The sequence below is a fragment of the Electrophorus electricus genome, chromosome 19 (assembly GCF_013358815.1).
Source record: "Electrophorus electricus isolate fEleEle1 chromosome 19, fEleEle1.pri, whole genome shotgun sequence".
In the NCBI taxonomy this organism is placed as follows: Eukaryota; Metazoa; Chordata; class Actinopteri; order Gymnotiformes; family Gymnotidae; genus Electrophorus; species Electrophorus electricus.
Window position 1 is genome coordinate 6,035,343 of NC_049553.1, and position 22,713 is coordinate 6,058,055.

Below are 22,713 nucleotides of genomic sequence, written 5' to 3' on the forward strand. Positions count from 1 at the left end.
TCTGTTAAAATGATGAAGCCATAGAGCAAATGTATTGAAGGTTGGGATTTTCAACTGGGTACACTGGACACGCCCCTCATCAAAAGTAATACATTTGTGTATTGTATTTCACGTTTTTTCCACTGTCAATTCTGCTACAGAATCTGCTTAGGCATGTCCTAGTGAAAACAGACATAACTGGTCATTTCTGCTAAGATTGGTTTCATTGTCTTTTTTTCCTCTTCTCTTAAATTAGTTGCGTTTACTCGATGTTAGCCAGCTGCACACTGCAAACACCGCAGTTATTTCAAAGAACAGAACTGCTACCAAGCACTGAAATGCACCAGCATGGTATTCGTGTGAAATCTTTAAATTAATTTAATCAGCATTATTTACAGAACAATAGCTGGCCATCAGACAGTGGAGCATACAGGAGGGAATACAAGAACATGAAAGTGGACCCCTGAAAGGCCCAACAGAGGATTCCTAAAAAAAATAATAATAACCCACAAAAAGTGTGCAGCATTCCCTCACTCAAACTCACACACAGAGCAAAGGGGTTGAGAACAAAAATTCCCTACTGACAGTCTTACAAATATCTGAGATTGTTCTCAAATCTGTCATAAAACCAATGCCCACTAAGTAAAGAAATACATGATAACCACTAATTACCATCTGTTCAACCAATCAAAATATGTTTTGTTATTACTTTCCATTTTATAAAACTGTCAAATTTTACACTGAATAAAATAATTATGTATTTTACAACAATAGAACTTTCAACAGTAAAATAGGCTTTGTTGAGGTAATTACATAGTTATGGTACTTGTACAAAATAAAAAATAGATTTTTCCCCCTAAAAACACAACCAACAGCAAAGTGTTTGTGTTTGTTGTTTTTCTCTACTACTTCTAACAGTATGGTTTAAACTTCATCTCCTCATTGAGGCCAGACTTCAAAAGGTAAGCTTTTCTGAGGCAGCATTAGTTATGGCACCCCGGTGTCCTGCTGAGCTGCTCGACTCTTACGGTCAGTCTTAATTCAGTATTTGCAACAGGTAGAACTGACTCTGGACCAGCTCGCCAGGACACCTTCTCCCAGCCCAATATCTTATGGCTTCAGGTTAAAGGGACCGGGTAGGTCACAGGAGCTCCCATCCATAGGAAGAGAGCCAAAACCCTCGCTGAAGCCTCCGTGGCGATTGTACGTCGATTAAAGAGGTAACCCAACGCCATAGGTGCATGGCGACCCAAGGGTGACCCCGTCAGTCTAAGGCAGAAAGCCAGAAGTCGTCATCTATTGTTGCAACTGATGCTGCCTACAGAAAAAAAAAAAAAAAAAGGTTTGCTTATAAAATGTCTACTTGAGGTTACAGGATACCTCAGACAGAGAAGGCACAGAACTGCTCTCTTGAGCCCCTAAACCCTGGTTCTGTTTGATAAGCGCATCCAAAGCATTTTTTTAAAGGATATTTTCCTCCCAATCTGCAGATGTGTCTGTCTTGAGCAGCCAATGTCCTGCATGCTTGAAACAACAAAACAACATTCACACAATATCAAGACAAACGCTTCTTGGACTCTCTCAAGACGAAGGCTTCATGGCCCGTCATGGTCACAAACTTGTCCCAAGTCTACAACACTGACAGGAGATTGCTTATAAAGAAGCCGAGGTTCACAGCCTCTGGTTTACACTGGATTGAGTGGACATTATACAAGCCAAAGTCAATAGCTGATCATAAACCGGACAGTATTCCCCAAAGTAGTTACATCGCTGAGAAATGAACCTAATGGAACTCCTTTTCCTCTTTAGGATTAGAATTTTGCTCGTTCTGATCTAGGGAATCACCATCAGCTCCAGACATTTATACCCATTTATAACCATTCAAGCAGACCATATGACACACACTGCACAAAGTCACATCCAACTACCTCATTCCCGATCCTCTATCCCGATGTGTTAATGCTGACCAATTAACTTGCTTCCAACTGTACACTTTAGGAAGAGCTACAGCCTTGTGCCCACACCACGTTCATTAGTACACAAAACAGCATATCACCGTCTCTTTAAGGCTTCATGTCACCCATTACTGACTTCTGCTCTACGAAGGCCGTACTGTGACATTATTGCATAAGCACGTTTTTTGTGTGTGTGTGTGTGTGTGTGTGTGTGTGTGTGTGTGTGTGTTACTTGTTATCGCCAACATCACTACTAACTGTTACCATAATTAATTCTATTGCTATGTACAAACGTCCCATGTTGTCATGGTGCCTATGAGATCAGAAGGGCGTCTGCAGGTGTGTGAGGTGCTGGTTAGGCAAGGGAGCGTTTGGGGTGGAGCTGTTAGTCAGGCGTGCAGAAGAAGGGGTTGAGTCGGACAGCTGCAGCTCCTCCAGCTTCTTTAGATACTGATCTCGAAGTGCCAGGAGCTCCTTATAGCGCTGCTCCACCGGACTTTGCTGCAAAGAGACACAGACGCACTTGAAAGCCATATATACGTAACTGTAATTTGCACTTCGGCCGCTAGATGGCGCACGCGTATAGTACGGAGAAAAGGGCTGCGTCACATCGCACTCGTTGCTAAAAAAGGTCATCATTGCTGGAGTATGAGCGGTTACTAAAACTCGGCGACCTCAGAACTATTATGCCACTACACGTCTGGAAAAAAAAAACTCACTACTGAGAAAGCTCAACAATTGGTTGGAAAGCAGAGGTTCAGGCAGAAAGTTAACGGCAATTTTGTAACACTATCATCAGTTTTACAAAGAACGTGTTTGGCCACCAGGTGGAGGACGTCTTGATCGTTTCTTTTTTTGTGTGTGTAGACTGCATGTGTAAGGCTTATTTATGTCACCTATAGCATGCTTGCTGTAAAACCACTGAGAGACTGAGGTGTGTGTGTGTGTGTGTGTCTGCTGCGGAGATAAGGTGAGTGTGAGCAGCAGCTCTCTGTACTGCTAGGCAGGACGTAATTAAACTGGGGAAAGAGGATTTTCTGCACCACCGAGTCTGAGAGGGTGGTTGACGCGTGCGCGCGCGCACACACACACACACACACACACACACACACACACACACACACACACAAGAGGACATAAACAAGCACGCACACCCCAACAGCGACATAGAATGATCATCACAAGCAGACAGAATCACATCTGTAGAACACAGCCAGCCAGCCTTCAGTTAGAGGCAAAACAGCCAAACCCCCATGCCGGTGTCTGACCTGATGCCGTATGCGAGGATTCCAGCGGATGTAGTAATTCACCCACAGCTCTAGGTGGCGCATGCTGGCGACCGGGTAGAGCACGCGGCTGCAGTCGGACGTGTAAAAGGGGTTTACGTAGGCAGCCTTGTCGCTGTTTATCAGAGACCACAGAGACACCGTCTTTGACCGGACCTTCTGAAAAACACCAGGGACGGGGAGGAGCCGACTTTAGTGATGGACAGCTCTCGGGTAGGCATTGGCAAGCGCAAGGCAACCCGGCGGCCCGAGCGTAGACTGCCGTGGGAAGAGGAAAGCGCGCGTGTGGGCAGCATCGGCGAGTGCCGGTTCGGAGCCGGCTGCGGGAGCGGCAGGGCGGGTGGCGATCCAGGGGCCTGGCGTGCCCCCCGACGCGGGATACTGTTGGACAGGGCTCTGGGGGCCACGCCATGAATCTTTCATCTCTCCTAAGTGCACTCTGTTCTCACCCAGACCCGGTGAAGCATGATCCCCCCCCCCCCACTCACGCTCTACTTCCCACAATGAGCAAACAGACGCACACGCACAGAGAGAGGGGCTGAGATGCAGTTGAACAAAAGGGAAGTGAAAAGGCCAATTAAAATGAAACATCATCAAAACAACAACAACAACAATAATAGAAGCAACAATGAAAACACAAACCAAAACAAGCTGACGGGTCTCTGATGTGGAAAGATGGAGACATGGCAATGATCTTCAGAAGCGATAACTTGATGGATATGAACAATGATCATCATAAAATGTAATGTAATGAAGGAAAGTCAGATGTTTCGGGTCAAAAAGGTGCTACTTAAAAACCCTACCAGTGCAGCCAATCAAAACAACAGATCACAAATGAACGTAGTTAAACCCACACTGAACTCTCACATATAACCAGTCTGTTCATGTGTGTGTGTGTGTGTGTGTGTGTGTGTGTGTGCGCGCATTTCTCACGTTGCTGTCACGGACGCTCTCGCAGTTGTAGAGGAAAGTGCCAAAGCGACAGCTGTACAGGTGGTCCAGGATGGTTACCAGGCAACGCTCGTTAAACTCAAAGGCAGTTGGGAACTGTAGGCAGAGCAGAGGAGTTGTACACTGTCAAACACATGCACCTTACACTACACGGGCAGAGTGCCACTCACCAATCCAGACTCACTACTCTAAATTCGTTACATTTGCAAACAAAAACACACACACACACACACACACACACACACACACACACACACACACACAAAAAAAAAAAACACGTGACATTTATAAATAATGTAATGAACATAAACACCTGTTTTATATACACAATTATGAGGTTGGAGAACAATGGTTCGAATGAACGCTATAGCAGAATAATGAGGGTGCGTGTGCATGCGGCAGTGGAGCAGGAGCAAACTCGTACCTGTTTGGTCATCTGCCACACACAGTCCACGAACTGCAAGAAGATGGGGGACCGGTCCTGGTCTGCATGGTTTTTGTCTCCGTGGCCGATTCTCTGTGCACGCGCCCGCGCAAACACACACAGTTTCAGCGTGTGGGCGAAATTAAAGCCCTGTAAAGAGCGTCCGGTCGTACGGTGCGGCGCTCACCGAGGTGAACTTGTGTCCGAAGCCGATCCACTCCTTCTCCAGCAGCACCTGGAAGCCCCTGAGCGTGCGGTAGTACGAGTCCAGCATCAGCATGGCCAGAGAGGTGAGCTGAGCCGTGCGGTCCCAGCCGTCGCTGCAGTGCACCACCACCGAGCTGCCCGACGACACCTTATCCGCGATCTGGATCGCCCCCGACAACACCAGCTGGAGAGGGCGGGTAGAGATGAGGGCAGGCCGACTCACTAAGCTAAACCGGCCCAACTGTCCTGCCTGCCGCTGAGCCACTCTCGCTTTAGTCATATTGTGGTGGCGTTTTTAACGGGCCTTCATAAGAGCCAGTGCGCGTTCTAATTTCTAAAACATTTCAGGCGACTGTGCTTAACGCTGTGGTAAAATGCTGGAAGGGAAATAAATGCAACAAGGTAAACAGTTTACAGAGTCTAATTATAAATCTACACTAGGGAGGAGTTCAACTGTCCTTTCAGATCTTCACACAGTCGTTATGCTCCGACTGGCTTTTTCTGATCTAAACTGGCTTTAACTGGCTTCTCTGGTACACAGTGATGGTCGCTCGAAATATAATGTTTGGAGCATCAGAACCTGTCAGTCAATTTATAGTGTGACAATACTAATGAAATAATTAGTATTTTAATTAAAACGGTCATAAATGGCTGACCCTGAAGCAATGCATAACGAGCAACTGCCTCTGGCTATTCTAGTGATCGATTTCATATTAAAATCACGGTGCGTTTTTGAGCGCGGTGCTTTAAGGCTGCTGAGATTTCTATGATTTTTAAACTGCTCATGTTTTCACGGCAGTGTTGTTGCAGTGCTGTTTAAATAAACGGTAGACGTAACGTCGTTTTCTCTTCTTTTCTTGTAAGGACAAGCCAAGTTTGCACTTAAGCCTGATAGATGTCTGACGCTACACAATTACAACGTAAACGGCAAATGATATGTCGGTCGGTTGGGGGGGGGTGCGAATCAAAACCTCAACCATTGGCTGAGCTTCATAATGGTGTTTCTTAAGCACTCTAGAGCTCCATTAACATGCCCTCTGAGCTCATACCTTGATGTGCTCCAGCCAGTGCGTAGACTCCAGACTGGAGAGCCAGTGCGCCTCTTCTACATTGGGGTAAACTATATCCTTCAGCTTCTTCAGTGACTCCCTCATCACGTGAATGTTGTGGATGTCCAGGAAGACCAGATCAGCGTTCTGGTAGGCGTCGTCACCCTCGTAACCCCCTCCCGTGGCCTAGGGGTCAGAGGGGAAGGATCAGCGGTTAAAAATGGCCATTCTGCAGCGCGGGCGGATGCACACATTTGGGGCCGCGGGTGGAATTGCTGGGTCAGTAGGGGCGGTTACAGCACGCTCAGGCGCCACACGGGGAGGTCCACAGCAGTGCTATTAGTGCCCTGCTCGGCGCAAAGCTCTGTCTCGGGCAGCTTGTGCTTTTCCCATGCCAGCACACACCCAACACACACAGCCCTATACCCCAGCTGCTCAACTCTACCTCAGTTACGGCCGTTGGTATGACGAGTAACCATTCAAGCAGACAAAACACACACCCCTACAGACAGGAAAAGAACATAGAAGTCTATGTCTGGGAAATGAAACCACGAAAAACTCCATACGAGCGGATCGACACGGGTCAAGTGTGGGTGTTGACGCTTTAGTGACTGAAGGCACAGATGGGTCCATGGTTCAACCAAAAGATATCAAACAAGATACAGTGGACTTGAGCTCAATAAACACATCTTAAAACAGTCCCTTGCCACAGAAGACGCGCTGCACGTCATCTCCCTCTCCCACCCACGCGTCCGCCACGTGGGCACCGAGGCGGACCCCGTGAGGCGAGACGTCTCCGGTCCGCTCACCTTGTTGGCCACGGCGTTGACGTTGGGTCTGGCGTCGTAGATGGTGAGTCTGGGCGTGCCGTTGGCCTCACGGATGATGTCTAGGTAGCGCTCATCATCCTTATTGCGCTTTCCACTCATGCCCACCAGGGGTTGACTGCAGCGCGTGATCACCGCCTGGTTCTCCCGGTGGATCCAAGACAGTACCTGCTCACACACACATGCGCACGCGCACGCGCACACACACACACACACACACACACACACACACACACACACACACGCATCATTGTCAGCATACAGTGATTCTATAGAACTTCTCTAGCTAAAACAGCTCCTTGGCTGGGCATGTGAAGCCTGCTCAACTGATCTTAGTTCAGAAGCCGATGGCTGTGAAGTCAGGTCGGTGATATACAAGCCCAGCAGCTGAAGGCATTTAACACGGACTGTGTCTGAACAGAGGGGGTACGACCGGAGCCGGGCTGGGCCTCACCGGGATGCGGCCGCGTGAGCGAAAAGTGGCCACCCTCCGTAGGTCCTCGTCTGTGGCTTTGTACGGGACCACCAGGTGCACGGGGTAAGTGTCGCACAGCTCATAGCTCTCATTGATGAAAGAAATCCTCCACTGCTCGCTGGGCAGATTCTGCAGAACGCAAGACAAAACGGTCACGGGACAAAATCGGGACTGGCCGTGAGCCAATGCTGAGCCTGCCATCCTCCGGCACCTTGTTAAGGGCGCCAGGCCGAAGAACCATGGCGCTCGGTCATTTCTGCACAGACAGGAAGAGACTGAGTTCGGATCGGCATTCCGTCTTAACAAGGTCGAACCCCTGGGTCAAAACGAATGGCTTTCGCTGGGATAAGACGAGCCAAATCTCAGGCGGACGCTTTACTGAGAGTCCGAGGACCGCTGAGAGCGACATGAATCAGACGCATGGCACTGCCAAAACTGCAGAGCACTGCAAGAGATGAAGCATTTCATAGCCGTTTGTCTAGTAACCTCAGGAGAAATCCTCTAGCAATTATACCAAAAGAGAAATTTTGCTAGAAAAAGAAAAGTTAAATGGCTGTGAGCTAAAAGGCTCGTGTTAATGCATGGCTGCGCAAAGACCAAAGGTTACGAACATAACAGGACTGACCTGGCAAAAACTCGCTGAAGACCTGACACTAAAACATACGTTCAACACATGAAGTACCCCGAGATACAGCACCGTGACCGCAAAACCGAAGAGAGTGCACGTGGAGCGCTAGGTCACCACGGCACCGAGCCGGCTGCTCCTCACCTGGCGCCTGTACTCGTCTATGGAGTTGTAAACGCTCCAGCCGTTCTCCTCGAACTTCTCCTGACTCAGGAACGCAAACAGTGGCTGTAACGAGAGGAAGAGTGACACGCTGTCAAACACACAGACATTTGATTCAGGAACGGTGACGGTTGTGACGTCAAAGTGTCATTTGGAGATTGATTTTTTTTTCCCCAGAGTAATCATAAAATATCATAAAAGTAGGGGTACACAATACAATGTTTGCAAATTGTTATCGTGATACAAGCCTTTGCGATGCGGATATCGCAGGTGTCTGATATGCAACATTTTCTCTTGCGTTTTGTGAGCATCCTGACGGATCTCAGATATTTGCAGACGAGTGTTTGATGGATCGCGGCATTTGCACGATTCGACAAGCATGAATAACTTTGATGAAAATCACCTGGACCCGTCTTTAACGAGGCTGTATCAAGGGTACACAAAGCACTTTATAATGCAGAGCAAAATATAGAGTACATAGTAATTATCACTTAGCTTTTTTTCTTTACATCATGCAACCATACCTTTTTAAAAACACACGCTTTTTATACATTTTTTAAACACTCCACTTATGCTACGTGCACTTCCAGGTTCTTACATGCAACAAAGTCATGGCGAGTGCGGTATGTTTGTGCGGTATGTTTGTGTGGTACGTTTGGTGCTACATCCGGCATCTGGACAGAGGAAGGAAGGGCAAGCACACAGGCCGTAGCAGGGTGAGGGCCAAAGGACACGGCCCGAGTCAGGTTACTATGGCAAATATCCTATACTCTATTAAACAGTGGAAAATAGTGTAAAACAAAGTTGTTTTGCCCCATGATTAACCCTTTAAGTGATTATATTAGGTCCTGTTTTGAAGTTCCTGCGATTCTGTTCTGCTGATTTGGGGGGGGGGGGGGCACCTGGGAGGAGTTAAACGAGCATGAAGCAGCGTGCTCTAGAGAGCCAGAGAGAATCACAACAGACGAATGTCGGGGTGTCAGAACTGACCATTCCATGAGAGAGGGGAAACGCGTATTTGAACAGCTCCCCAAAGATGTCTCTGCGACTGTGGCCTTCCTGCTTCAAAGCGAACCGCAAGTTCCTCATGTCCTGCAAGCATGGGCGCGCGGACACACACACATGGAGAGTTTAAGGGCAAAGGTCTACGAAGTTGCATCTGTGTATGTGTTGAAGTGGAGGGGAGTTTGTGTGTAAATGCAGACATTACACAGACACGGAGCATATTAAAGAGTGTTGTACTGCCTACTACTTGCTTTCTACTGTAAATGTAATGCTCTCTACTTACTAAGACTATAAAGACCATCTTATAATCATAAATGAGTGAGCTAGTTAGTCACTCGGTGTGGGTTAAACCCAGTGTCTGCTGTGTTCAGATGAGGTTTACAAAGGATAATATGTGGATATCTACTGCATAAAACTCATAAAACTGGCCTTTGTGGGTTGTGCGCCACCACTCCAAATGGTCCAAATATACTACTGCTTCCTTTTCTATTTAAAGACTTGTTTATAATAAACCTGCAGTGGCTAAATCTGTGGCCTAGGGTGCTGAACAAACTGATTTCTATTTGCAACTTCGATAGGAGATTTCACCAGTTGCAACTTCGTGCCATTCATGTTTACAAACATGCAGTGTTCAGCAGTGGTGACGGTGCTGCTCAGTGGTGAAAGTGGGAGGTACCTTGCAGGTGATGTCCAGCCCATAAGAGTTCTCCCCTCGACTGGAGGCTCCGCCCATCTTCTCTATCCTGCCGATCACACCCAGTGGCACGTCTAGGGTAACCGTGGACTCCTGAGAGAGCAACATCAGGTGTTGTAGTTGCAGTTCTCAGGGCCATCTAAATCTCATCTTAAACTGAGCAAATCTAGGAGCAGGACCAAAGGTTCGGTTCCAAACTCATTTACTCCACTCTATTCCGCAGCACAAAAAAAAAAAAAAATTGCTTAAGTATGCGAGTTTAAGTGACAAGTCTTTGGGGGCCAGTTTTTCCAGACAGCTAAAGAGCTGCATATAATTCAGCAGACAATCCAGTGACGAAGTGTAGGCCTTCGGTTTGAAACTGTGCGCGTGCGCCGTCCTGTGCTGCGCTACGCCATCAAGATTCTGTGCTTATGAAAAGCGGCCTACGAGCGCCGTGCCAGTTGGAGTATGTTCTCCGCAATTACACACTCGCCGGAGCACCGTTCCTACCTCGGTCAACGGCACAGGGACGATGGGAAAGTCCCGAAAATAAGGAAACACCTGTTTCAGCCGTCATCAAATATTAATCAGTTTCTCCGACGGGAAAATCCAACTTATTTTCTCTCCTTTCACGTCTGCCCCACCGACGCACACACACACGCGTGTAAAAGCTGAAGCCTCCAGCAGGACTGCAGCAGGACTGCAGGTGCCTTTTTGCCTGTGCCAACCGCAGACAGTGCCAGGCCAGAGATGAAAGACTGGCTGATATGATCCTCCCCCCCCCCGCAACACACACACACACACACACACACACACACACACACACACACACACACACACACACAGCCTGCCCTCTCTTTCTCAGCTCTGTCTCTTTTGTTTTCTTACACCCCACTGCTGCAGTTGGACAAACATGACGTGTGGCTTTACTAAGAGACAGGAGACAGTGGGCCCGCGCGGGGGTGGGGGTGGGGGTGGGGGTGGAGAGCGTTGAGAAAGAGCAAGAGAATGCGTGAGAGTGGCAGAGACAGTGAGGGGGAGTGGGGAGAGAGAGCGAGACAAGAGAATAAGAGAGAAAGTGAGAGCGAAAGAGAGAGAAGACAGCGAGAGGATTTTGAGACAGAGCTGGCGAGTCTTCAGAAGGACTGTGTTATTGAATGTAACACCGCTGAAGAGGTGAAAGGAGGTGATGGGAGGGAACATGACTCACAGTGGGTGACGCCTGAGAGCTAGACACCCTGACATCAGCCAGGGACGTACAGCATCTGCCTGCACAGACTGGGCCACTGCACGAATGAGCATATGGCTACCCCACACTCACCACACGCTAAGGTAGTAGGCTTTATACTCCCTCCGACACACACACACACACACACACACACACACACTCACCATGTCAGTGCTCCTGAAGTACAGTCTGTAGTTGGTGATGAAAACTTTGCCTTTGAGCGCTCCATGGAACGGGCACATGTAGATGAGGTCTTTGTCTGAGAACACACAGCACCCACATAAGGGCTGAGCAGCATGGACGTTAATGAGACAGACTCGTGGGCTGTGATCACTCTGTCACATCTGTCCTTCACACGCACCCTTATACTGACAGGACACCAAACCACTGGAAACATGAACGGCAGTCTTTCAGGTGACATGTCGCTAAAACACAATCGTATGTTATTGGATTAGATATTAAATATGTACAATAGAATGAACAGTTATAAATGTCTGCTGGCACTGTGCTTCCGCATGAATATTTATGTCTAGTGGGACCCGAGTCCTACCATCTTTGTGCGTGCACACGCGCACGCACGCACACACGCACACACGCACACACCCTCCCTCATCAGACATGGTGTCATGGTGCAGTGCAGTAATAGGGGTTGTCAGATGTGAGCTATGGAGGCATTCGCAGTGGCAGTCCCAGGAAAAGCTTCTGCTAAATTTAGTCCCTCCAGCCAAGATCCAACAGCCTGGGGAGTGTTTACTGTCACTACGGAAACGCCAGAGAGCCCCACTGCAGCAGGAGGCTACTGGAGGCAGAGCTGCCGGGTTAGTATGGAAATCCACCCGGAGAGGAGGCACTGTCCCGTTTTAGATCATTAGCTGGATTTCTCCATGATGTGTGCCATGATGAGTTAAGTGTGACATAGCGAGAACATGAACATTAGACAAGGAGAGTACATCACCCCCAGTAAAAATATTAAATAGCCAAAGGTATACATATTGATGAAAAATGGCGAGGGCAAACGGTTAAAACGCACGTGTTCACGTACGCACGCATATACACACACACACACACACACACACACACACACACACACACACACTCACCTATCACTCTCTCCTCTCCCGGCAGTAAGGCAACATCTGCTAGGGGCTCCATCTTCAGACTCTCCCTGGATGCCTATCATCAAAACACAGAGGCACAGCAGGTTGACTTGACACGGCTGGGGGGGTGGGGGTTTACCATTACTGGTCACACAAACACACACACAAAAATGTACTTCAGACTGACACCACAACAAGAGCAAGCACTTCGCTATGCTGCTCCAAAGCTGGATGAGATGTTGGCTAGCTGCAGGCTTAGCACAGAGAGTGTGTGTGTGTGTGTGTGTGTGTGTGTGTGTGTGTGTGTGTGTGTGTGTGTGTGTGTGCGCGCCAGGGACACAGCCCGTCTTTCCCTGGGCCCTTTCTCCTGCTGGCAGCCCAAACCGTGCAAAGCAGAACGTCACCGGTGCCCGCACCCCCTACGTTCGCTCACTGCAGCCCTGTGGCAGGATGGGTAATGACCTCTGCCCTCTGGAGATGGAGCAGGGTGGGTGGGGGCAGGGGGAACAGGGTCACCAAATGAAGAGCTGCCCACTCTCCTTGTCGGGCTAAAATAAATGACAGACGCTGGAGCAGGAGAGCAAGAAACGAAAATGAGCAAAGAGCATAAAAGAAAAAAGGTGTGGACGAGGGGGAGAATGAGCTAATGAAAAAAGTCCAAGATCGATGAACGTCCTGGACAGAGTCCACACACACACACACACAGCCAGGTGTGAGAAGCTGAGGTGGCATATGTACAGTACAGCAGCTGCCCAGCTAAAGCCCAGCCATCATGCCAAATCTCCATCTGCCCACCATTCCCTGCGCCCAGTGGCTGCCAGCCTTGCCAGTGTAGGCAAGATCCCATTCCACCATAAACGTTCGAATCCTGAACGTGTTTAGTAGGCTGCCATGCCACCGCATTACTTTATGAAAGACAACAGAGGGCAATTGGTCCCATTCAATGCTACAGATCCCTAAATGCTGTGGATAATAAGGCCTTTTATGCTACAGCTGCAATGATGTGGCGAGGAGGGCAGTATTGCACTGCTTGACGCTGTAATCACGATATGCCTCGCCTTGATGTGACGTGAATAAAGACCGGGCTGCATGACTTTGACCAAAACATACTTGTTAGATCATGTCAAAACTGGGATTCATCAAAACACCCACAAAACACACATCTGCACCATCTGAAAATGTTATGGTTGTCACACAACACAGAAACTGTGAGGATTTATTAGAGGGCTTTGCATATTGCAATATCAGTACCAATTGCTCTCGCAGTGTAACAACTGACATTGCGCAGCCCGTTGCTATACTGAAAAAAAAAAGGCTAATTTAATTCTGTGAAGACATATTTAAGCAGGTTACCAGTTGATCAATCAACTTTGTGATCTATAAAGAGTTATGATAAACAGGTAAAGGTCCTTGAATTTCTCCAATGTGCAGACTTCACTTTCAAAACTCAGCAACGATCAATAGAATTAAACTACATCAAATAACAATCCATTGAAAGCATTGCATGATCAGGTCCCTTGGAAAGCAGTGAGGGTGCTATAAGCAGCTCTGTGCTGGGGGCGACACTCACGTTTTGGCTGGAGCTGCTGTTCTCCAGGGGACTGGGGTTGTATGCCGGGAGGGAAGCAGAGGCCATCGCTGCCGAGAGGGACATGAGCAGGATTAAAGGACGCCTCCCACGGAGGAATCCAAAGAGTAGACACAAATCCAAATACAGGAATCACAAAACAAGCAACAGCAAAACCTCCCCCTCTGTTCTGAAAAGCATATACAGTTTCAGATAATGCAAACAGAAACAATTACAGGCAGGGATAAGGACAGAAAGAAGGTGATGACAGCATGCAGCTCAGTAGGCCATATGCGATACCCCTGAGTCACGGTTACGCTTTGTTAAATGTTCCATGTTGCTGGCAAATTAATTATTAAAGCATATTGCCAAGGCCACGTTTGAAAGGTTTGTGTGAAATGCGATTGGGTCAAACCTGCATTTATAAATGCATTAGTATAGCCTAAACTCCAAGGGACTATGTAATGAAATAAAGATATTACCAGCGCATCACATTTGAAGAAGACGTCAACACGCAATTCAACAATCCAACAACGACAACTGAAACAGCATTTCTGAACAACCAAAACAACATTAGAACTTATTATACAGTACTAATTTAAGAAAATAACATGGCCCTTATCCACAACACGAAGTGTGAACTTAACACTTGAGCCAAATTTAGCTCCAATGTCTGTAACTGACTGCTGCATAGCCAGCTGAAAACGAGTACATTTCCTTCCTTCATACAGAAGGTTCACACACAGATTAGCGCTGGTTAATTCATCACTTGGTCAGAGTGGCGTTACATTTTATGAAAATCATGGCCTAGTAGTGGTCTTCCTATAGCTAGTTATTTATAAAGATCACAAAAGGAGGGGTGGTATGACTTAATTTCTCAGTGTTTTGCTCTCACAGTTCACAACTGCTTGTAACGCTGCATGACTCCGTAGCCACTTCCAACCAGTTTTTAAGAATTACAATACCAGCTGACAAAGTTAGCGAGCAATCTTTAACTAACAGAATTAACCGATTTAAGCTTACTAATGTGCAAATAAGCAAAATGTACACAACAAGACAGCTAACCTAACCCTGGCAAGTAAGAACTACAGCTGGCTGCGGTTAGGTCAGGTCTTGAGCGAGCGAGCTAGCCTGCCTAGGGGAAAGAGGTCCGCCCAGGACAGATTTTCAACTTTTGGTCTGAACTAACGAGTCTGACCAAGGTCTGAGTCCCTGGTCTGAGTCGTTGGGAGACTGAGGTCTGAGTCCCTGGTCTGAGTCGTTGGGAGACTGAGGTCTGAGTCCCTGGGAGTCTGAGGTTAGCAGCCTAGGATCGTTAGCTATCTAGTCAGCCAACTACTTTCTTTCGCTAACTTATATGATGCGATGGAAAATTAGTCAATAAGAATTTAAAAGGCCTCAACCTACACTGCACACACGCTATCATGAATGCAGGAGACTTTAACGTGAATACGAGCTTTGCAGACTCCTGAAAACAGAACTTTTACAACTTCTTTACATCCCGTCAGCAGAGTTAGCTTAAGGCTAGCGAGGTTAGGTTAGCTAGGACCAGGAAACAGCTCGGGCCTATCTGAACGACTGCTTTGAAGTAGTAAATGTAATAAATAGCGCTGTCTCAGCGGGCAAAAACACGAACCCGTCGTTCATATAAGAGATGTGGCATGCATCGCCTGGCACTTTTCGCTTTTAAACGCCCGTACTTACCCTATAAGTGCAATTCTAGTTTCCCGAAATCGCCAGTTCTGTTAACACCGCCGCAGGAAGCGCTCTGCCCGTGTCACGTGACATCGGTCATCACGCTGATTGGCTAGATGTCAAATCGTCCATTGTATCGATTTAAAGGGCTTGTGTATTTTTTATCTAAATGTAGTTACTGCGGTAAATATCATGTTCAGTATTACACACTAACAGAATACACATGATCACCAAATAAATATAATATGTTCTATGTTGTAGAATGGTTGAATTTGGAATATGATGCATCTGAAAAGTGTCAGCTTTGACCTTTTAGTGCTATCCAATAACGAATAATCAGCACACTGATGGACACAGTGGGCCTTTCTGACCTTGTTGTAAGTTTCTGTCAGATGAGAGCTAGCTGGTTATCATTAAAGTCTCCTAAACACAGCAAATTCCTATGAATGCCCATAACATTGCATGGGAATTATGACTGAGAAACAACACCACTTTAAGGCATATGTGTGTCTCCTGTAGCTCAGCTCAGCAAAACAAATAGAGAAAAGTGCTAGTCATACTGACTGTCAGACAGATAAATATATGAAGGTCCCCCTGGAATAAATGTGTCTGCTAAATGCTAAAATTGTAAATGTATGAAAAATGGACAATGGTCAGGAAGATAATGTGACATCCTATACTTGACTGTGGAGAGTGCACCAGTGAGGAGTACAGCGAGTACTCCCAGAATGCTGTGTACCTATCGGCAGACTTTATTCAGTTTAAACTTTCAATTTTGTAAATAGTTGCATAGTGCAACTATTTGTGTGTAGCTACCCAGCCTGTTCAGTCTCTTGTCATCTCAAAGCTTGATTACAGCAACTCGCTTCTTGCTGTTCTTCTTCTGTGGGCCGTCAGACCTCTACAACCGATCCAGAATGCAGCGTCACGGCTGGTCTTCAACTTTCCAAAGTTCGTACCTCACCTCACTGCTGTGTTCCTTTCACAGGCTTCCAGTGGTTGCTCACATCAGATTTAAAACACTGATGCTCACCTACAAAGTCAAAGATGGACCTTCCTCTCCCTACATGATGACAGTGGTCAAAGCCCAGTCTCTACCTCAAGTACTTTGAACCTCAACTACATCTTATCTTGGAACACCATGCTTCAAGTGCTATGGAAAACTAGCATCGAGACTCTTCTCTGTCCTGCCTCCCAGATGGTGGATTGAATGTTCACTGGCTGTCCGAACAGCAGAGTCCCTTCCTGTATTTAAACACAAACTGAAGACTTCTCTAACTGTAGAGTGTAAAGTATTTTAAATGATCGCTAATCCTGCAATTATGGAAATATTGCACTATTGATTAATCGAACCCTTCTAGCACTTAATGTTGTTCTGTATTGCACTTATGCTTACTCTTCAGCAGAAATTGCATTCTTTGGTTCCTTTTCCCTCATGACAACATAATATTTTAATCAGAGAACTAGTCTCTCATTGATAGAGCCCAAGAACCGAGAGGTAGCATTTTGTGATTTGAGCCATACATTGCTGCTGCTTAAAATTGTGTCTACTCAAAGAAGTATTTTGTATTTCATGAGAAACACAGAAGCTGGGCCACACGAGGGGCCGTTGAGGGTGACATCAGTGAAACACTTGTGCACACGCACACTACTTGCACATACCTGTGAAACACTTGTGCATACATATGAAATCCTTGCACATACATATGAAACATTTTCATATAAATAGCTTACTACCTACATTTGCATATGATAACTTACACTTGCATATGCACAGACTTGCACATTAATTCACAGATGCATAAACATAGAGTTTAACTATGCTTGTGTGTAACTATGCTTGTGTGGCCACGTGTGTGTAAAATAATTTTCAGTGCACCTGGATGTCATTTCACTGTAACGGGAAGGCAGATAATTAGCATCTTTACAGCATGCTTATCAAAATATGTTGAAGAGAGGTCTCTACAAAAGGGGGAAAAAAAACCATCGTTATGTCAGCATCTAATTCTGACAGACTGAAGATCAAAGACACTGAGGAAGGAACATTCTTGCAGCTCTACCCAGATTTTAGGGGTATGGGGGTGTTCCACACCCTTTGGCTGCTCCCTTCAATTGTACTCTCAAACACAGGGGTCAGACTGTTGTGATATTGTTTCTGAAAATCTATTAAGCATTCTTACAGGAACTATGATCTATCTTGTATATCATATTCCTAGACAATCTCAGTGCAATTACTGACCTCCTCTCCCACAAGATACTACTTTACCACAAAAAGGACACTCCAGTTAGGGCTCCATTGTGCACTTTGCAGTTGCGCAGATGCATTGGGTCTGTAAAATGTGGCACTGCAAATAACTTTCTCCTTTCAATGTTTAATTCTTCTGACTTGCATAAAAACTTTTAAAATCTTTATTTCATGATAAAAGAAACAAAGATAGGTGCAACATGGTACCAATAAGCACCATGTCAGTAGTAGCACAATTATAACTTCAAAATGAAACAGATGAAACCATAAAACACAGAACTGACAAGACACAATAACACGGTACAGATTCTCACTTCTATAGAGGAAGCTCTCACTGACTACTAGTTCCTTTGCATTTCCTATGTGGTCTGTAAATGTAGGTTCATTTATTTGCATAAAAAAAGACATATAACACTGACTTTCTGTGCGTAGTGTAAGGAAATAATGAGGCAGCACATTATATTTTTACTCTGATATGTTCTGCTTACCACAAATTACTTTGTGAAATAAAGTGATAACTGCATTAAATAATTTGATGGAAGTATTGATATAAATGATTGCACCCCCTGTTCTAATTTACTCTTACAGTTGACACGTTTTCAAAAGTCCCTCATTGTAACGCTCATACCCTATATGGCTGAATGTATCTGACCATCATAACTAGATGGGTTTGTTGGACATCCCATCCCAAAACCATGGCCATTAGTACAGAGTTGCGCTCATCTCCTCCGCTGCAGCCATTATAGTGTCCACTGTTCTGGGAAAGCTTTCCAAATGATTTTGGAGTGCGCCCGTGGGAATTTGTGCCCATTCAGTCCAAAAACTATTTGTGAAGTCAAGCACTGATGTTGGACCTGAAGGCCTGGCAGCTCACAATTACTGTTCGAATTCATCCCCGAGGTGTTCAGTGGGGTTGAAGTCAGGGCTCTGCGCAGGCCACTGTAGTTCCTCCACACCAAACTCATCAAGTCATTTTATTATGTATATTCTGAAATATCTCAACACAGAGAGTGCTACTTGAAGGGAATCAGTCAGACTTAGAATATGCTTTATGGAAAAGGGTACAAAAACCTAACACCCCCTCCCCCACCCCGCCCCAAATCCCCATGGTATACTTCATGAAATTAAAAAGCCTTTATTTAGACATGGCTATGGACAAAGAGTCTCTCAATGCAAGAGCCTTCATCAAGGGAGGTCAATGGTGATTCTCCTTGATGAAGGCTCATGCCGAAACACGTTGTGGGACCCTTTGTCGATAGCTATGTCTAAATAAAGACTTTTTAATTTGATGAAGAGTACCATGGAGAGTTTGTTTTTTTATGTCTTTATAGACTTTGTTTTGTGCACAGGGGCACAGTTGTGCCGGAACAGGAATGGGCCCTTCCCAATCTATTGCCACAAAGTTGGAAGTATACTAGTGTCGAAAATGTCTTTCTATGCTATAGCATTAATCTTACCCTTGAATGGAACAAAATGGCCAGACCCTGAAAAACCGCCCCATATCATTATCCCTCGTCCTCCAAACCTTTCTGTTGACATTATGTATTCCAGTAGGTAATGTTCTCCTGGCATTCTACAACACAGATTCATCCGTCAGACTGCCAGATAGTGAGGTGTCATTCATCACTCCAAAAGAATGCATTTCCTCTGCTCTAGAGCCCAGCAAAGCCTGTTTTACACCACTACAGCCAATGCTGGGCATCACAGATAGTGATCTTAGGCTTGTGTGCCACTGCAAGGACATGAAGACCCATTTCCTGAAGCTTCTAATGCAGTTCTGATGCACAGTTCTCATGCACAGTTCTGATGCACAGTTCCGATGCACAATTCTTCTGCTTCTCAGTTCCTCTGATGCAGTTCTAATGCAGTTCTTCTGATGCACAGTTCTGATGTTCAGTTTCTCTGATTCAGTTCTTATGCAGTTCTTCTGATGCACAGTTCTTCTGATGCACAGTTCCTCTGATTCACAGTTCTTCTGAGGCACAGTTCCTCTGATTCACAGTTCTTCTGAGGCACAGTTCTGATGCACAATTCTTCTGAGGCACAGTTCTAATGCAGTTCTTCTGATGCACAATTCTTGCGCTGATGCTGCTTGCAAAGGCAGTTTGGAACTCTGACTAGTGAGTGATGTAACAATGATGCAACATAGGAGATTTTTTCATGCTATACTAGGGTGCGCCATACATGCTTGTAGCAGGAGTTTGCCTTAAATGGCATTAATTAGTGCAGTCATAGTGTGATAGGGATCTTGAAAAGGTTTGCATTCATAGAGAAACATGTGCACATAGCCAGGCTGGTTCTACTTTGTGCATGGGACACCCGCCCTAAAACACAGATCAAAGTGTTGCTCTCATTAAAATGCCGACAAGTTCATCAGGCAATAAGCTAAATTCTTACCGGGTGGTCAGCAGAATAACGCAATTGAGAATAACTTAATGGGTGAGTTTAGATCAATTAGGTCAAGTCCCATTCCTCAGTTAGTGATGGGATCTACTTTGTTACAGCACTACCATACAAACTAAAACCAAAATAAATAAAAACAAAGAAAACAAATGAGAAACTTAAAGATTTACTTAAAGTGACTAGTCATCCACAAATGCCATTTTTTGCATTTATACAGTTTATTGTCCAATCTAAAAAATAACAAGACAAAATAGAATAAATCACAGAGAAAGCACAAATGAGAATGGCTTACAGTTCATGCCCTTGACAAAGAGACCACAAACAAAGGGCAGCCCAGGACTCTGGCACAAAAGACTGGGGGTTAATTGGTGATTCTGACTCCATTATTACAAAATGAATGGTGCTGCAGTATCTTTCAGAATTCCAAACCAAGGCTATAGTTTTAGTGATTTTGTACACAAAAGCACACACAGATCTGGAAATGGGTGATGTATTCATATTTGCTTGGAAAGCTATAAAAACCCCTTTACAATGTATCTCATGCAAATGTCCCCACATCAAACAGATAGTGACAGACAAAAATGTCTAGTGCAAACACATTGGAAATAGAAAGAGAACCAAAAGGGGGGCCAAATTTGTAGTGCAAGTAGCGTCAGAAACTGACCTCACAAAAAAAAAAAAAGAGAGAGCGCCAGACTGGAGTACCAGGAGTCCAGTTATGTCAAAACCATAACAAATACTTTAACACTGTAATACATAGTATTACTGCAAAAGCGAACTGTATTCTGTATTGTCTTGTGTATTACAAATTACAATAATTTCCAAGTTCAATTGAATTGTTTTTTTCTTTACAGCACTGTGTTCCTTCTTTGATATACTTGTCATTTTATAACTATTTACAAAGGAAATCTAATGTATTTGCACAAAAGAAGTATAAATATGGATACTTCTCCTTTATATATGTTACAGCTTAGGAAAACATATTTTACAAAATATTTTACCATGTACATTATTAAGCCCCTTTTGAAATACCATCAAACAGCTCACAAGTTAAATTACTACATCACATGTATTTCCAAAGAGACAATCAGACCATCACACCATGCTGTCCTTACTGACTTGGATGTGGTGCTACGAGTGAACTGCATCAGGACATTACATTTCAGGAATTAATAAATACCCTCATTCGCGTTGCTGTGAAAACACCGATGTCCGCTGATGTTACAGTGTTGAAGCCCTGTGGAGCCAGATTACTAAATTTGCCCCCAAAGACCACGGGTTTGAATAGGATGCCTGGAGCAGACTATATGAGAACATTTAAGGACTTCTTGGACATCTTAGAAGGTGTGGACATTTGGTTCAGTGGCACTGTTTGATGACCCTACTCACTACTGGAAGATCCTAAAGGACCAGCACAGACATAAGCGAACCAGACTCTTAAAAGGCCACATGGCAGTGTAGAATTCTAACCCATGCAGTTTCGTTGCTATAGCAGGCCCATAGTTAGGCCGGGAACCTTTGGAACCTTAATGTGGCTGCCACCCCCTACGCAACGTGATCTTCTGCACCCGGAGTTTGCTCGTCCCTATGAGTTCTGCTCCAGGTATTCATCAATCATGTTGAGGTTGTTGAACCAGTCCTCATTAGGACCCACTAAAGTTTCGATGAAGTCTACATCGCCTCCAGCTCCACTTCCACTTGGCCCTCCAGCCACAGGTCCAGGAACTCCCATAGTCATGCCTCCATTGCTCTGGTGCTGGGGAGGGTAGTCACAGGGTGTAAGTTTATGACCCGGATTGTGTCCAGGGCCATAGCCCTGCGCCGGGGTATGTTTGCCAACCGAGGCCACGGGGTAGCTTGGCGGTGCCATGCCGTGGGCCGGGTGCATCATGGTTGGGGCTCCAGGCTTCATGACAGGGATGGCGGAGAGGGGGCCCCGCATCCGGAGGCTCTGCTGCGACATGGAGGGAAGGGGTTGCCCACAGGCCATCTTCTGCATCTGCCTGCCGACCAGGCTCGGGGCTATCTGGTTTGGGGGTGGTCGAGTGCCAGGAAAATTGGCGGGCATCCCTGCCATGCCCGGTCGTTGGGGGAACTGAGGTCCCCCACAACCTTGAGGGACTCCCCCACTGGGGAACGGGTGCTGGTGGGTTACAGGGTCCAGGTGTGGGTGCAACCCCTGCTGGTTCGGCCACAGCGGGGACTGTGACTGGGGCTGCTGTTGAGAGGCACACATCATGCGTGGAGTTCTGCCCTGATGCAAAGCCTGCCGGAGATGATTTGTCGGCAACAGACTCCCTACCAAGCTCGGGCCAGGCATGCCCGGTCGTGCTACAGCGTGTCCCTGGTTGGCAGGCTGCCTTGTAGGACCACCCACTCCCATCATGCTCTGGCCTGGACGCATGGGCATCCCTAAGTCTTGCGCAGGGTGGTAGAACGGCTGCTTGGAGTCGGTGCCACCCATGTAGGGTCCGGTGTGGCCCACCTGGGCGAGGGATCCAGGGGGGAAAACGATGCGATTGGAGGGCAGTGGAGAAACCATCGAGGGGTTGGGCTGCTGGGTTGTACTCATAGAGTAACCACCACAGTCAGGGGGCATTGCTCGACCTGGGAGACAAAGAGAGAAGAGAAGTCGCACTATATCATTTAATGAACATATCCTAAGCTTAGGAACCATCTGCACTATTAGGACTTTCATTTCATTTAAATGTACAAAACTAAAATATTTATTTAAAAGTTTTATTAATATTAACAGCCATATGCACGAAAATTATGACTCACTACCTTGAAATGGCGCCACCTGCTGGCACTCTGCAATCTGTGCCCCATTCATCTGTTCCATCTGCCGTTGCTTTTC

General features: G+C 46.1%; 2 protein-coding genes across 6 annotated transcripts in view; both read right to left on the reverse strand.

Moving 5' to 3' along the window:
* Positions 1-341: 341 nt before the first annotated feature.
* On the reverse strand, positions 342-15,295 carry mtm1 (myotubularin 1). 2 transcript variants are annotated; one of them, XM_027015582.2, is made up of 16 exons: positions 15,218-15,295; positions 13,517-13,584; positions 11,950-12,022; positions 11,014-11,108; positions 9,622-9,732; positions 8,931-9,032; positions 7,923-8,006; positions 7,133-7,282; positions 6,661-6,846; positions 6,297-6,353; positions 5,852-6,037; positions 4,783-4,986; positions 4,596-4,688; positions 4,154-4,267; positions 3,203-3,379; positions 342-2,435 (listed from the first exon to the last, which is right to left on the reverse strand). In XM_027015582.2, exons 2-16 carry the CDS (start codon positions 13,580-13,582, stop codon positions 2,256-2,258), a joined length of 1,878 nt encoding a protein of 625 aa, XP_026871383.2. In that variant the 5' UTR covers positions 13,583-13,584; positions 15,218-15,295; the 3' UTR covers positions 342-2,255. The 2 variants fall into 2 exon arrangements, with proteins under 2 accessions (XP_026871383.2, XP_026871384.2); XM_027015583.2 differs by lacking the exon at positions 6,297-6,353.
* A 4,760-nt stretch (positions 15,296-20,055) lies between these two features.
* Positions 20,056-22,713, reverse strand: part of si:ch73-211e3.1 (mastermind-like domain-containing protein 1) — a 59,352-nt gene continuing 56,694 nt past the window's right edge. For all 4 annotated transcript variants that reach the window (XM_035519710.1, XM_027015594.2, XM_027015593.2 and 1 more), the window contains exons 4-5: positions 22,641-22,713; positions 20,056-22,463 (exon numbers count right to left, since the gene is read on the reverse strand). In XM_035519710.1, coding sequence (XP_035375603.1) covers positions 21,442-22,463; positions 22,641-22,713 — 1,095 coding nt within the window. In that variant the 3' untranslated portion in view covers positions 20,056-21,441. The remainder of the gene's footprint in view (positions 22,464-22,640) is intronic.